Source organism: Halichoeres trimaculatus, unplaced genomic scaffold (assembly GCF_033239565.1).
Source record: "Halichoeres trimaculatus isolate MK-OKI-2021-1 unplaced genomic scaffold, fHalTri1.1 fHalTri1_scaffold_4, whole genome shotgun sequence".
In the NCBI taxonomy this organism is placed as follows: Eukaryota; Metazoa; Chordata; class Actinopteri; order Labriformes; family Labridae; genus Halichoeres; species Halichoeres trimaculatus.
This window is the reverse complement of record NW_027437182.1, coordinates 3617163-3632468: the sequence shown is the minus strand read 5'-3', so window position 1 is coordinate 3632468 and position 15306 is coordinate 3617163. Positions and strand designations below refer to the sequence as shown.

The following is a 15306-nucleotide window of genomic DNA, read 5'->3' as shown; positions in this document are numbered from 1 at the left end:
CAAAAGAAAGTGAGACCATCAGCAACAAACACTATGCTTTATGTATATATTGTTATTTTAGTTCTTGTAGCTGGTGCAAGGGGTAGATGTCAGGCAAAGACTGTCTCTTTACATTTCCAACAGTAAATATTCACAATTACTCAGACACATTTTATTTTTTAGGATTCCAGAAAACTCTACCTTGTTACAGGACAGGGTCAATGCAAGGACCAAAAGTCCCTTACCAGAGCTTTAACAACCTGGAACTGGTGAATGTTGAATGTAAAAACTAAAATCAAACAGAAAGAAGCTCTAAAAATGTAATTTGTGCTCAGAAAATTGCTGGAGAAGAACCTAAATGTATCAGGTTAAATTAAGATGGAAATATGAAATTATGCAGAAAAAAAATTGATAAAGACTGATCTGAATGAAGAGAAACAAACAATAAGGTTTATCTTGAAGCATGGATCTCACTCGGCAATAAAACCTCCAAGCATATTTTTTTTATTGGTCAGGTTTAGGAGAACATGTTTTTCCATTTTCTCCCCTTTTACTGCCAGATGCTTAAGTGTCTGTCATTTATTTCTAAAGTAACTTTCTTAACAGGTTCACTTCACTATGAGTTAAACAGACAAACCCCTTAAGATGACTCATTAAAACTTTTCTCCTGATTGGCCTTCCACCCAACTTTATACGACTAAGCTAGAAGCAAACAGCTGTGGATTGAGCCTGGTCATCTACCACATGCTCTTCAGTGCCCCAAACCAAAGCTAATTCTGTGCAAACTTCTACAATTAAAACCAATTATCTCTCACATGTACGGCGTTCCACATGGCTCACATCTGGGGCCCAGGCCTGTTTGGGCACATGTGTGAAAAATGTACTTTTTTATCACAAACACACTTTCTTTCTCCTGCTTTCTGTTCCTGTTATTCCGAGTTTAAGAGCGTCTGACATTCCCTCGCTGGAACAGTTGACAGGGCTGGGAAAACATTCTTAATCAGTCACTACCCTCCAATTATGTATTTCTGGCGTGTTTTTCGAACCTCTTTAAGGCCACGGCAGCCTAAATTTGTCAGTGTTTGGCTTGAAGGAGCAAAACAAACGGAAGTGTGTTCCCTAGCCACACACACACACATGCATATGCCCACATGTTGCTATAGGGAGAACCCTTAGCAGAGGCCTTGAGCTGCAGCTAGCCACATTTAATTATAGTGTATATGTACGATTTTAACAGAGGAATTCTGAAATGGATTTGCCATCTTTGTGTCTTTCTTATACCTCTTTTTAGGATACCTCAAAGCCGTGAGTAAAACAACACAGATTATTTGAAATTGAAAGTATTTCTGCAGAGCAGCAGACCTTAAATGGACAGCAACATGTCACTATTGTTCTGCTTTTCCTGCTACAGTAAGACCCTATTCCTCTCTGTTTTTCTCTCCTTCCTGAAAGCGTTTTATCTGAGCAGTAAACTAATCTCCTCTGAGTACATCTCCACCCCACGGAGACGCCTTATTTGATTACCAAACCTTATTTTTTCTACAAATCCACGAGATTAGTTCGCCTGCAGTGTGAGGTTATTTCATTTTGTAACACGGGGATCTCAATCACTTAGTCCTCCATCTAATTAGTATCAAATTCATGTCACTGGATTTTTGTGGGAAGTTAATTTGCATTGGTAATAAGTGTGATTATCACACCCCCACTGGCAGGGTTTTCACTTGTCCTGAGAAAAGAGGGGTTTTGAGACTTAATGCAAGATTAAATGAGCTCTTAAAGTGGAATGAATCCAAGGGGAAACATGTCTCCTGGGGTTCAGCATCTTAATATGTCAGAGGGATTAAGAGCATCTGCAGGGGGACTTTTCCCCCTTTTAATCCCTTTGAGATTCCCCATCCATCACATGTTCCTTTGTTTACTAAAAGTGGTCTGTGCTGAAACTTCGAATGAGGAATGAAGGCTGCAAGCGTTCAAGGAAACGTCCATGAATGAACGTTGAACTGCCCATGACTCACAGGGTAGATAACCCAACTGTAGCCTATTCTTAATCCTGCAGAAGGGGAGACTTTCAACATTATCTGAGACAACATGAAGGGGTCTTACCTTTACAGATGCTGCAGGTAAGAAGAAGTCAGAGTCACAGGAGCCTGATGAGTGAAAGTCAGAGTGTGACTGCAGTAGAAAACGAGGTGGAGACTTACCAGGGGGAGGGAGAAACAGAAAGACAGAGAGCATGATACTTGTACTTTGCCCTCTGTTGGACTGCAGTGTGACAGCAGGCCTTCTTCCTGTGTATGTGAAAGTAACACAGAATAAAACAGTGGGAATAAGTTCTTCTTTCACAAACATTCAGTCAACAGCTGATCAAGTTATTTTACTTTGTGCATCTTTGTTAAAATCTGGAAAAATACAATTGTCTTTAATGTGAAGGAAACAGGAGATTTGTTTAACACCACAGACTCGTTTGAGATAAAGATCAATGTTACACTGAGTCATAAAATGATTTATTGCATAACTGCACTATATAGCTAGCTTTGGAGTGCAACTTAGCACATTGTCTATTGTATGAATTTACTTTGTATTTCTGCTACTTTTACTGCTGGTATATGTTTTTCGAAGCTTATTATACAAAAGCTATTCTATTTGCACTGTATTTTGTCCATTAACATACAAGACTATTAATATCATCATCACATGTATTGACATTTAACATGCTATGACTTTGGGCCTTGTGAATTTATTCATTCATGTATATTTACTTTAATTCAGAATAAGATTTATTGCCAAGATTTGACATTACAATTAAATTGTCTTGGTCTCCTAGTGCAAAATTAAATTAATAAGGACATAAATTAAGTAATATAAAGACTATATATAAACAAAGGGTTAGCATGAAAAAGTAAATCTTAAAATACAACTATACACTAAGAGAAGAAACATTAATACAACATTTAGAAACTTATTTGAAGAAGTTTCCATATACCTGCCATTTACGAGGAATGAAGACCTTAGGACTCATCGTTCTCTATTGTAATACGCCCTTTTCACCACGTAACGGCAGCAGAAGTCGAGGTACAGCAAGTATGACCTTTCCCATTTACTTGAAATTCTCAGTTTCTCTTTAAAGTGTTTGGAGGTCTCGCTGTGTTCATCTAAAATACAATAAATTTGGAAACAATCGAATATAATCGTTAGAGAACCGACGGAATGTGACCGTTAGAGCAAAGCAAACAAGACATGTAACTGCAATGTATGTGGCAGTCACTTACTCATTTACGCTCGGACTTCTGAGCCTCCAGAGTCTAAAAAGGATTTTGCCGCACTTCATTTATTTTGCTTTTCGATATTTCAGGAAAAGTCTTATTTAGTTTTTTTAATTGAGGGCAAGTTTCCCTATTATTATTCATTCATTTATTTATTTTAACATGGCGGAAATAAGTTTCACAAATGGAAAGATGTTTTTTAAAGATTCTTTTGTGACAAAAATAATGTAAAAAATTAGACTTATTGATTACATCAATGTTTAACCCAAAAAAATCCTCAAATACAGACGTTAACTTTACAATTAACATCAGTTATCTCTATTCTTCTTACTCTTTTACATAAACAACGTAAATTCCGAGCTTTTGACAGCACCTGAAGGCGTCATAATTCATATCCAATGAGCGCCCGCCCTGCCCTGGCCACCGTGTCCTGCTGACCGTCACTCTCATCTGTCTACACGGCAGCGGACGCGCCTACTCTCGCTAGCTTCCATGGCGACCAACTAGAAGAGCATTTTCTCATGACGACCAGCCGGTTAGCTCCTTTGTGCGAGCTAACAGGCATATTACAAAACGGGATAATGTAGCGGGACAACTGTTTGGACGAACCGCGCAGTATATAGAGCATGCTAAGCTTAGGTGGAGCCGTTAAGGAGAAAGCAGCCCGTAACTAGAGCGAGCTAACGGCTGTGAGCTAACGTGGGCTAGCATTCACCTGCGGGCTGTTTGAGCTAACTGGAGCTAACGGGATGGAAAGTGTGAAGGAAAACGGGTCTGGTGGGCTTTCAACTTCATCAGCACCACCAGATTCGGGTGCTGATAGTGTTTCCGTGAAGTCGGTAGGATTAACGCCTCTGTCAGCCGGGAAAAGACCCTCAATCGGGGAGGATGACGGTGGGGGAGCCGAGGCGAAACTCTTCGGGAAGGGACTGGCAGCCACCTCCCTTCTTCAGATTGCGATCAGGAACGGGATCTATCAAAACCAAGTTGCCAATGCTATCGGCGGTGCAGCCAAAAACATAAACATTCCCGCCGTGAAAACAGCCAACATTTACAGCCTGACATCCGCCAACAGCAACACTTCTGTCAACTCTTTGCTGAGCAGGAGGCGGCACAGACACAAGAGGAACCTGTCTCTCGGGGCTCCGCCGACCAGCAGCTCGCCCGGCGTGTCCTCCACAGAGGCAGCCAGCCCTGCTCCTTCAGCCTCGCCCCTGAGCACCCTCAGCCTGGACAGGAGGACTTTTCTCCGGCAGAAACAGTCCAAGCAGCTCCAGGCCTCGGATAAGACATGGGTGAGATCAGACCTGCGGCGTGGCTGCATTCACGTCCACGACTGGCTCACGCCCTCCTACCCACGGCCGGTGCTGTGCACGGTGGACACTACTGCTCAGGAGGTGGCCAGTAAGCTGGAGGGGAGCAAAGCTGGGGCTGTGTTGAGAATTAACTACAAAACAGCTGCTTCAGTGGACGTGAATGACAACTGTAAAGACAGTAGTGTACAGAGTGATGAGGCTGAAAGTCTCAGTGACAGTGTGGATGTCAAAAACCCCAAATCAGACGAGAATGATGACACAAAACAGTATTATCCTGATGCTAAACTGTCCTCTAACTTGTTGGATGATAAAACTGCCAGTAACTCCTCATCTGAGGTGTATCTGAATGACATCGGGGTGGATTTGAGCCTGAGCGTTGCTGACTGTTATGGAGTTTATTCTGGTTCAGACATGGAGAGCAGCACCTGTGAAGACTTCAGCCCAGGTGGACCCAGAAGCACAGAGCTCCGGGACTCCCTCAGTGAAGGTCTGGGCGCGGGTACCGACTCCTCAGCATTGAGCCCAAACTGTGACAGTGCCACAGAGGAACCAGATCCTTTTGAGAGCTCTTCAGATGAGGTTGAGCTCACCTCTTCTCCGACACATTCGGCTGGCACCTCCGCCTCGGACAAACAAGCAGATTTGCCCGCCACAGATCCCAGCAGTGCTTCCAGCCAAGCTACACCCAACCTGGATGACATCGATGGTGTAGGAGCTGCTGTTAGCGCAGACAGCCCCAAATTAATCAAACCTGCCTCTAAATGCCCCAGCAGCTCCCAGACTCGGCCCCTGACCAGCCAAGCATCTGTGCAGCCTGACCCGGAGATCCCTGGGGGAAGCAAAGCTTGGCCCGAACCCATCAATACCAGTCCGACCCCTGCTCTCTTTATCCAACTGCATGGAGGAGCCGTAAGGCGACTAAGAGATGAGGACAGGCCTCTGCAGATATTAAACGAGTACCTCACTAACCTCGGGTTTGAAGACCCCTGGAGAGTGCAGGCTGAGGGGATGAATCCTGAGATTGGCTGCCTCATACGCTTCTACTTTGGTGAGTGTCTTCAATGAATAACAAAAAAAAAACACTTCTTGCAGCAGCATTAATTTAAGAGATTCTCCAATACAGGATTTGTGGATCCAATATTGATTTTAATAGAACACAGTTCATCATTTGCTGACGTTTCAAGAGATAAAATGAAGTTTTAATTTGCATTGAGAAGACATATTGATTTTGCAACATTATGACTGCGGAGAGATGAATGATGAAACACTCTTGAGCAAGGATTGAGGCTGATTTATGATTAATACGCAAAACTCTGGATATTTTTATTCAGTGTATGGATAAAACTGTCTGTCATAAAGCAGAGATACTAACAACAGTCAGAAAGTCTGATGCCAGTGAAGAAATTAAATTGCATCAGTCGCTGATGCTGAACTCAGGTCATCATTTAAAGATAGAGGGTCACATGACCTCAGTTATACAGATGTTATTGGTGGCTCAGCTGGCAGCCCCTTTCACAGACTGGGAAAACATTACGTTTTCATTTTGTAAAAGTCTGTTTTTGATTATTTGAAGAATTGGATCCAAAAGCTGGTTTAATTCCTTGAATTAGCTCAGGCTTTGGTCAGCAGCAGCTCAGCTGGCTGCCTCATCTGACCCCTCGTTCCGGTTGAAAACAGCCTTAGTTGCACTGAATTATACGATTTTTACCTCATACTATTCATTTACTACTCCCATTCCCATCGTCTAGTGGTATTTGTCTGAAACTTATTAATAAAAAATAATTAGCGTTAATTGAATTGAGTGTATCAATAGGGATGTCCCAATCCCATACACTGATTGGTATCAACGCCCTATGTGGCTATTTTTTGGAGGATTCGATCGCATCGTATTTTGTTAAGTGATCAGGACAGATCCAGTTTTCAAGTGTTTTCAGCACCGTAATGCTTTGCAACTGCTGTAAATCAAACTATGTTGCAAACATGTCCGCTGTGTGGGACTCCTTTCTTTTTGGGAAACAGGATGAAGTGCCATCAGGGCTCACTTTATTACGACAAATGTGATTCGTAATTTATAACAGAATCACCTGGTGAAGTACAGTATTAATCAGAGAAAGGGATCGGTTAGGGGTGGGAATCTTCAGGCACGTCATGATTCGATTACGATTACGACTCAGGGGCTACGATTCGATTCTGAAACGACTATCTTTTTTTTCCCCCAGCTATTACACATTTCTTTTTGTCTCACTGTGTAACCACTCACCACTTTGTGTTTTTAAAATAGTAATAATGAGAAAAAATTCAATGAATTAACTTCCATTATCTTTTATTATACTAATGGAAATGTGTAAACAAGAAAACTTCATGTAAAGAACAAAAGGTAGTAGCATCCTAAGCTTTTAACATATCCTTAATCACAATATGTGAAATGTGAAAATATGTCCTTATGAACAACTGTAAGAAAATATTAAATCTTTAATTTATGTGCGATATAGCACTCAAACAAGTAAAAACTTTTTTTTTTTTTTCATTTTTTAGAAAAGGAATAACATATAATTCTGTTTTGGTAGCTCAACTAAAGTGCTTCAGACTTCAGAAAAAAAGGACCATGAAAAGGTCAAACATGTATAATTCTGTACAGGCAGCAGTACAAATGTACTTTCAAACCTTAGTTAACAACCAACAGCTGCCTTTACGGACGTAAATCCTTGGCAACAAATGAAGCGATGGACTTCGTGATTCGCCTTTTCCGATGATGGGTGGAGCTTTGTAATTACTTGCTGGATTGTTCTCTGTTTGGTGGCATCCCCCCCCCTCGTTCAGGTGAAAATGAGTGATGTGACTCCTCATGTTCGTGGTGTTACCGAAGTATTTAATCTTGGTGTGACACAGTTTACATATAGCGTGGCTCTTGTCCAGTTCAAGTCCACCCTCAACTTTAAAGAAGCCAAAATTCTTCCAAACAGTAGCTTTTAATCCGGAAGGGGCAGGGTGGATCTCGCGCTCAGCCATGCTTCTTTGTTATGCGCTCCCCGTTAAATGTCCCCCGGGTGACAACGCGCTGCAGTTCTGCCTATTTGACGTTATTTCACATTTAAAAAATCGGAATTTGGACGTGTGTGAATCGATTCAAAATCGTCCTTGCCTGAATCTATATGCATCTGAGAATTGATTTTATCCCCCACCACTAGTATCAGTATTGGCAAAACATTTAATTAAAAAATCAGATTGGAAGTCAAAATCTGTATCAGGACTTCCCTGATTATCAACAGCGATTCACGACACCACTGGCATAATGTCTGAATTGGCTGATGTGAAAGTTCAGTGCGACATTCATGACTAATGACATGTTGTGTTTACGCACACACAATAGCAGCTAATCCTTTCCAACAACAAGCTCCAACATGTTCGCTTTTTGAGTATTTCGAAGTGTCGGAAACAGAGCAAAATAGCTGTCTACAAAGCTTTTAAAGCACAGGTGATGAGAGGAGGAGAAAAACAACACTTCTTTAACACTGCCAATTTAGCTGGGCACCCAAAGAACCACAACTGAAAAGTTGGTGTCAGCAATCGCCTGTCAGAAGTTATTCAGCCAATAAATGTAGCGTTAAACAAAGTTAGTGATATACTTGGATTAGTTTGATAATCAGCCAAAATGCGTTTTTCATATATTGGCTTTGTTTTTCAGGGGTTTTTCATTATAAGCTTACTCTTTTACACGTTTATCTTAAATTTAATGTTGTGATGAATAATGATAGTAATTGGTCCATAAAAATAATATCCCCTTTCCCCCAACTCTAAGAGAAATTCTTAAGGCTTTTTTCTGCTGAAATGATTAAAATGGATTTAAGGTAGAAAATAAATGACACAGTCTCTTAATCATCCTATAATTATCTGCTGACTTCTGTGCCCCATTCATTTTACTGAAATGGGAAAATACGCCATGATTCAGATGTATGTGTCATAGATACACCAGCAGCCAGGCTTCAGCTCTTTAGAGGGTGAATCATAAAATATTCCCAAATAAGGATCCGTGTTCATGTCCTGTAATTTAATGAACTTCAGATGTGTGTTGAACGTGTTATGCCTCTCCAGTTGCGCTGCACCTTCGCTGTCTGAGAGCCACCTGCTCGCTCCAACACGCCTCTTTAGTTCTGCTCACTCATTGTTCATCCGTCCTCAGTGTACCGTGAGTGCTGTCTTTGTGTTTGCTCAGTCAGACTGTTAATCGAGTGTGTTCAGTTTTCCTGGTGGGACAATACCCACCGTGTAAACACTCAACCCCTCTGTGTACAGGCCTGTAGGGAGACACATCTGGAGGTAACAGGTGGGATCTTTTGGCACAACCATAGATTCTGTTGTTGTTGTTGTTTTTACTGCTGTTGTTATTGATAAAGATCCTGTTTTGCTGATAAGACGGGTAAGAGGATGGGAAATCAGCCGTGATCTCTTACGGGATTAACACAACTGGATACTGTTTTTGACCTTATTTTTAATGCCATCAACAAAGACAGAGGGGGTGAAGGGTCCGGATGGGGTGACAGGGTAGACGGACAAAAACAAATCCACCAGGATGAATGAATTCTTATTTAATTCATCTCTTGTCCTCTGAAGTCTGGGTTCAGTTAGGATAACTGTTTCTTTACATTGTGCTTTTAAATTCCTTGGTTGATCAGTAGCTTCTTTGGTGCTCTTAGATATTAGTGAATATTAAAAATTAGGGATGCATTGATATGAAAACTTTGGTCGATACCGATATCAGATAATATTCTTGCTATGGCCAATAACCGTTATTTACAGATATTTACCGATATTTACCGATATCAATATTGGTGATAAAAAAACAATTTGAGATGATGTGTCAAGTCAGTTCAGAGAGAAAGAGCAGCGCAAAAGTGCATTTTACTGCGTGTACCTTTGACTTTGACTTTTTAAGGACAAAGCTCAAAACTGTCTTTCCTCTACCCTCAAACTGTTTCATCGAGGGTTGAGCAGAAATTCCACCGGTTGCCTTCCCCTCCACCCTTGGCTCCCACGGTGACATGACAGAAGAACAAAGCATGACGTAGAGTCAGGCCCCTGAAGGCAGAGGCCCCCTCCAGCTACTGGAGACAAACACACACACACACAGCCACGAAACAAGCACTGAGGGGGTGGTGTGACAGGAAAGCTGTCAAATCAAGGACGACTAACAGGAAAAATTAGTGTGATGAAGATACGAGCTGATTAATAAATTCATGATCAGGGTTTGAGTTGTCAGGCTGGACAGCGAGTGCTTTGGACAGAGGCTTGAAGCCACATCAAGGGGCTTCCTGGCTGCAGGGGCCCTGTAGTTAAAGCACTCGGCGGTGAACACATCCTCCTGCATGAAGAGGGTGAAGTGCCTACAATTTTCCTTTGGTGCATTTTAGGGCTGCAACTATCCAATATTTTAGTATCCGAGTATTCTACTGAAAATCCCATCGATTAATCGAGTAATCGGATAAAATACATTTTTTGTTTAGTTAAAGAGAGTTTTTCAAATGAACATTTTTCTCTTTAAGAAATAGAATTTTCTGATACAGCATGTCAATAAGAGCACTTGCTTTGGTAGCTCCAAAATCTGTAAACACACTTTGACACATTTTTTGTGCCTTGTACATCTCATCAAATGTTGCGGACCCAAATGGCACCCGTTTCGTAGAATGACCCATTAGTCTCCAAACTCCAGAAAAGAAGCTAGATTTGTTGCTAGTTGCTATTTTGTCTAAGAGGTAGCTTGAGGGGTCTGAAAACTCTCTTAATATGGCCTCAGCTCTATTTGAAATACAATTCTTTGATCTTTTTAAAATTAATTAATTAATTAGATTCCTCGAGGCGGAGAAAATTACTCGAGTAATTTTTTTAATCGAGTTCGAGGAATCGTTTCCGCTCTAGTGCCTTTCCACAGACAGTAGGTGGTGACTTCACCAATCATCTGAAAAAATAACATTTGACACCAAAAACCAGCTGCTCAGGATGACAACATGATCCTGTGTTTCTTCCAAAATGTGAAACTGGAGCCAGGCGTCTGTCAGAGTCTAAATAATCTCAAACTTTTGGTTGTGATTAAGTTTATCTCTGCAGGGATACCAAACTCTGCGCTTTTTACGCTCGATCTGACAGCATCTACCACATTTCCCACCGCAAGAAGAAGTTTCTATCAGTCGTTAAGTTTCAGTTAGAGCTTCAGTCATGAGCGCTGTGAGTCATTCATATCCTCGAGTTTGCACAGACATCTGCAGCACATGTAAATGAAATGAGTCATAAAGATTAAACAGTGCTTCATTCAGTCTTTTTACAACCCTGATCATATCAGCCCTGCTCAAGTTCACAATCCAGGCAAATATCTGCTTGTTGAGAGATTTATGAGCCTGAAAGAATAACACCAACTCTTCATTCACCATTAGTTACTGTTACTCTGTGCTGTCCTGCTCCCCCGGTGGGTGCAGAATGAATTGTTTGCTTATATCGATGCTCACTGTTGAGCCAAAGGAGTTTGACTCAGCATAATCCCTGTGGCACAATGCGCATAGCCAAGTATACTCTTTCTCTTTATGCACACACACACTCACACACACACACACAGACGCTGTGTTGACAGAAAGAGAAAGTGACCTTAGCAGAACTCAGATTTCACCTCCTCAGTGTTTCAGATCTGCCGGGGACCGATGCAGAGCCGCAGTGCTCAGAGGTCACTGCTTAACTTCACAAGGTCAAACACTTGGCAGTGAAATGTTTCTGATACCTGTGACCAAAAATTCACCAGAAACCTTCAAAACATACCTGCATAAATACCCGCAGGCTGTTATTTCATCCAGTTTAATAAAATTTTCTTAGATTTAGCTGAAATCCTGGACGCAGCCTCGGGCGAATTCTTGCAGCTAATAAGAAAGAGATGGACGAATGAATGCCAGAGCCTTTGTGTGCATGCATTGGCGAAGCTTTTCGAGCTAAAGATGCACCAGAAACCGTAAAATCGTGGCGTGGACAGGAAATGGCTATTGGCAGCTTGATGAGAGACAGGATGTCTCCATTCAGAGAAACAGACGGAAGGAAAGGGCATGTATGTCGTGTAGAAATGAACACGCTACATCTCTCCTGCACCGCCCAGGGAAGGGTGGACCCCGACAGTACACACATTCCACGTTATTTAGTTTAAATGGAGTCGTACAGAAAACACGATCCATTTCCGTCACGTGGGAGCTTTACGTACGGACTCTGTTAAATCATGATGTGACTGTGTTCTGTCAGCTCTGAGCGAAGCATGGATTGTTCCCCTTCACTGGCTCCTGTCGTATCTTTATTTGTGTTTGCTTACATCATCAGTCTGGTCTCTCAGGACTCCCTGTTCCTGTTTGAACTCAGGGTACGTACAGAGCACATATAATGGGGAAGTTTCATGTGGGCAGATTGAGAAGGTGTTCGGGAAACTCTCTGCAAGTCTTACCCTTCAGTTTCTATTCACTTCTTCTAACTTTTCAGCCTCAAAATGTAAGGCTTTCTTCTTTTTCCTCTTCTACAATCTCTTTCTTTTAGGTCGAAACAAAAACTGTTTTTTCGCTCGCTTTGCTTCATAACATTACTGAGTATATATTAGGGCTGCAGGGGGATTGATACGCTCAAGACTTCCAAGTCGATTTGCATTTTGTCTGAGGCGGATCGTTGAATTTTTGGGGCTGGATATTGTAGCAACAACATAAAAGAATGTAAACTTGACTGGGGGTGGGTATTAGAAAACGATTCCTGTTGAGAGTCGATAAATGTTTCAATCCATTGATATCACCTTTTTGCTTAACATTTCCCATATCTTAGCCCAGAAGTTAGATAACATTTCCCAAGAAAACTGTGATTTAGGATTTTCAACTTTGAGTTTTACAAAAGAACTGAACTCACAAAGAAATGTTCATTACTCCCTCACAGGAGATTCCTATTCAGTACATTCAACATGGTATAAATCGAATTATTTACCAGAAATGATATAAACAAAACAACGCTAGCTTGATGCTTATATATATAGGAAATTGCATTGATGTGCTAGCAGTTAGCATACAATGGTATAACTTTGGCTTCAGAATAGAATTTCAACTTTCATCACAGAAACATATCACACTTACTCTTTGTAAAAAAATACTGTCAAAATACTCACAGGTTATGTACAAGGTTCTAAACGACTTAAAATAATGCTTTAACCACTTTGAGACACTAGATGGCCTCGTGAGCCGGTAATATATTACAAAACAGTACATCAGTGTCACATGACTAGGGATGGGTACCTTTCACATTTGAAACAATATGGTACTAATGCCAGGTACTTGGCAATCTGTACTGGTACTCAACGGTACCAATTTTCAGTACTTTTTTGTGTTTGTGTGGTAAAAAATATCATTTTTTATGATAAAGTATAAAAAGTTTTTCAATTTAATATTCTTCAATATATAACCTTGCAATGCTGTGTTCATGTCCAGCATGGAAAATCACCAACTCTTCCACTCCCTCACAGTCACAAGGATGCATTTGGGTACCTAAACAATGGTACCTTTTGATTTTACGTGAATCGGTACCCAGTACTTTTGACAGAATTCGGTCGGTACCCACAATAGTACCTATTTCGGTACCCATCCCTACACATGAAGTGCAATTTTTACTTATTTCTGTGTATTTATGTCCAGAGATATGCAGATCCAGTGACCAATTTCACATTTATTCACTTCTGAACTCAATTTAATTTTGACCCAGAAAACCTGTAAAACTACTTTTTGTACAGCGAAAATTCTCAGGAGGAAGTGATACGATAATTGATGAAGAAGTGGATTGATAAGCCGAATTAATGAGGCATCAGTGTCGATAAAATCTTACAAACTCATCTCTAAACTTAACATATCTTTCTCAAAATAACCCTCCGAGACATTAGCTCAGCTAGGTTATTCACTCTGTTAACTTTTGAAAGCATTAAACTAAAGAACAACACCACATTTTTGGATCCCAGATGCAACACAGAAAGCTTGAGACTTTCGGCACATTTGACAGGGTAGAGTCTCATTCAGGTTTTTCTAAAAGTTTGCTGTGTTTGACAGGATACTGATTCTCCAACAGCTTTTTTGTTTGTATTTTCTTAAGAAGTGTGAGCTCCTGAATGTGGAATGATGTCCAACCAAAGGCAGAGACTTTGTTTGGACACTAACAGCCCATGTGTCGAACCTTAGTCATCACTGCTTGATCAAAGAAGAGCTCAAAGAGTGTAACAAAGTCCCGCAGACAGATTTCAGACGTGTTAAGGTTCAGTGTCAGCTTTGCTGAGGAGCTGGTTAGTCCCTGTGAAATGTTCTGTCTGAGTGAAGCTGTGTGTAAGCCGGCGAGGGAGGCAGCAGCGTGGACCGAGGTGCTGGTGTTTAAAGACGTTACATAACAAGCTAATCTGATTTCAGGCCTCTCACTGGCTCAGACTCTTCATCTGTTTCCCTCGCTCTTGGTCTCTGGTTTGTGTGTGTGTGTGTGTGTGTGTGTGTGTGTGTGTGTGTGTGTGTGTGTGTGTGTGTGTGTGTGTGTGTGTGTGTGTGTGTGTGTGTGTGTGTGTGTGATCACTAGAGTAGACAACAATACACACAGAGACTGGAAAATACAGTGTTATAGGAGAATAATCACCTGTATCATGTTTCATGAGGTTTCACTGGGTTTGAACACACACACACACACACTCACACTCATGCCCGCTCTGTCTGGCCCATTCCCTGCTCAGCTCTGTGGCTTTCACTGAACTGTGGCTGTGTTTGCATCAGTAAAGGGTTAAAGTAACAAACCACGGCTGAGTGACTGCTCTCTCTTTCAGCCTACAGGCTATTAGCTTCAATTCACTTACATAACTGCACTGCTCGCTGTCACTCTCGCCATCTGAAAAGAAAAACCCAGCATGAGAGTCGGTTCACAAAATCCCAGACCGCTAAAAATAACACGCCCCATTGTGTGAGAAGGCCACTATGAAACATAAAGTCAGCATGCGTGACGATGATCAGCTGGATTACAGTATGACATGGTTCTTTCTGTCTTTCCAGGTAAGCCGCGAAGCGTGGGAGGTTCTGAGCGCGTCCAGCTCTCCGGGGTGTTCAACGTGCGGAAAGGGAAGCTGGCGCTGCCGGTGAACCGCTGGTCCAAGCGGCAGGTCACTCTGAGTGGAACCTGCCTCATTGTCTCCTCTGTGAAGCACGCCCACACCGGCAAGATGCACATCCTCCCTCTCATCGGAGGAAAGGTATGCCTGGCTTGGTATCCCTCCCTGTGGTCTAGAGGTTTTCCATCACTCCTGTGTTTATCTAACATGTAATAAATCCTTATGTCTTTACAATGACAAAAAGTTCAGGAAATGCTCATCACGATCCAAAATTGGACATTAAAAATGAACAACTGGTAGTTTTATGGTGAATTATTTGCTGCACCAGAAAGTGGTGAAGATACTGTCTACACCAGGGGTCTGCAACCTTTACTTCCATTGGAGTCATTTTACCTCAGCTCTCGTGGATAAAAGTCATTTGGGAGTCACTGAATCTACTGTACCTTCACAATAAAGACAATAAGGTGTATGAAATTCTACACAGAGATAAAATCTAGTGAATAATTATCTATACAAGTTTAAATATATTTCTTAAAATTTATATTTGATTTTGATTTATATTTTGAAATTATACATGTGATATCTTAGTTTTTTATTTTTAATAAATTTGCAACTATTTAAAAAA

At 41.3% G+C, this 15306-nt stretch overlaps 2 protein-coding genes across 2 annotated transcripts in view; one reads left to right on the top strand and one right to left on the bottom strand.

The window, feature by feature from the left end:
- The window catches only part of tns3.2 (tensin 3, tandem duplicate 2), a 68793-nt gene extending 65429 nt beyond the window's left edge, over positions 1-3364 (bottom strand). Inside the window, exons 1-3 of the mRNA XM_074667484.1 lie at positions 3249-3364; positions 2963-3131; positions 2181-2267 (exon numbers count right to left, since the gene is read on the bottom strand). Coding sequence (XP_074523585.1) covers positions 2181-2267; positions 2963-2998 — 123 coding nt within the window. The 5' untranslated portion in view covers positions 2999-3131; positions 3249-3364. The remainder of the gene's footprint in view (positions 1-2180; positions 2268-2962; positions 3132-3248) is intronic.
- Positions 3365-3689: 325 nt separating this feature from the next.
- Positions 3690-15306, top strand: part of LOC141788592 (PH domain leucine-rich repeat-containing protein phosphatase 1-like) — a 31430-nt gene continuing 19813 nt past the window's right edge. The window contains exons 1-2 of the mRNA XM_074667483.1: positions 3690-5606; positions 14626-14822. Of these exons, the coding sequence (XP_074523584.1) occupies positions 3992-5606; positions 14626-14822 (1812 nt within the window). The 5' untranslated portion in view covers positions 3690-3991. The remainder of the gene's footprint in view (positions 5607-14625; positions 14823-15306) is intronic.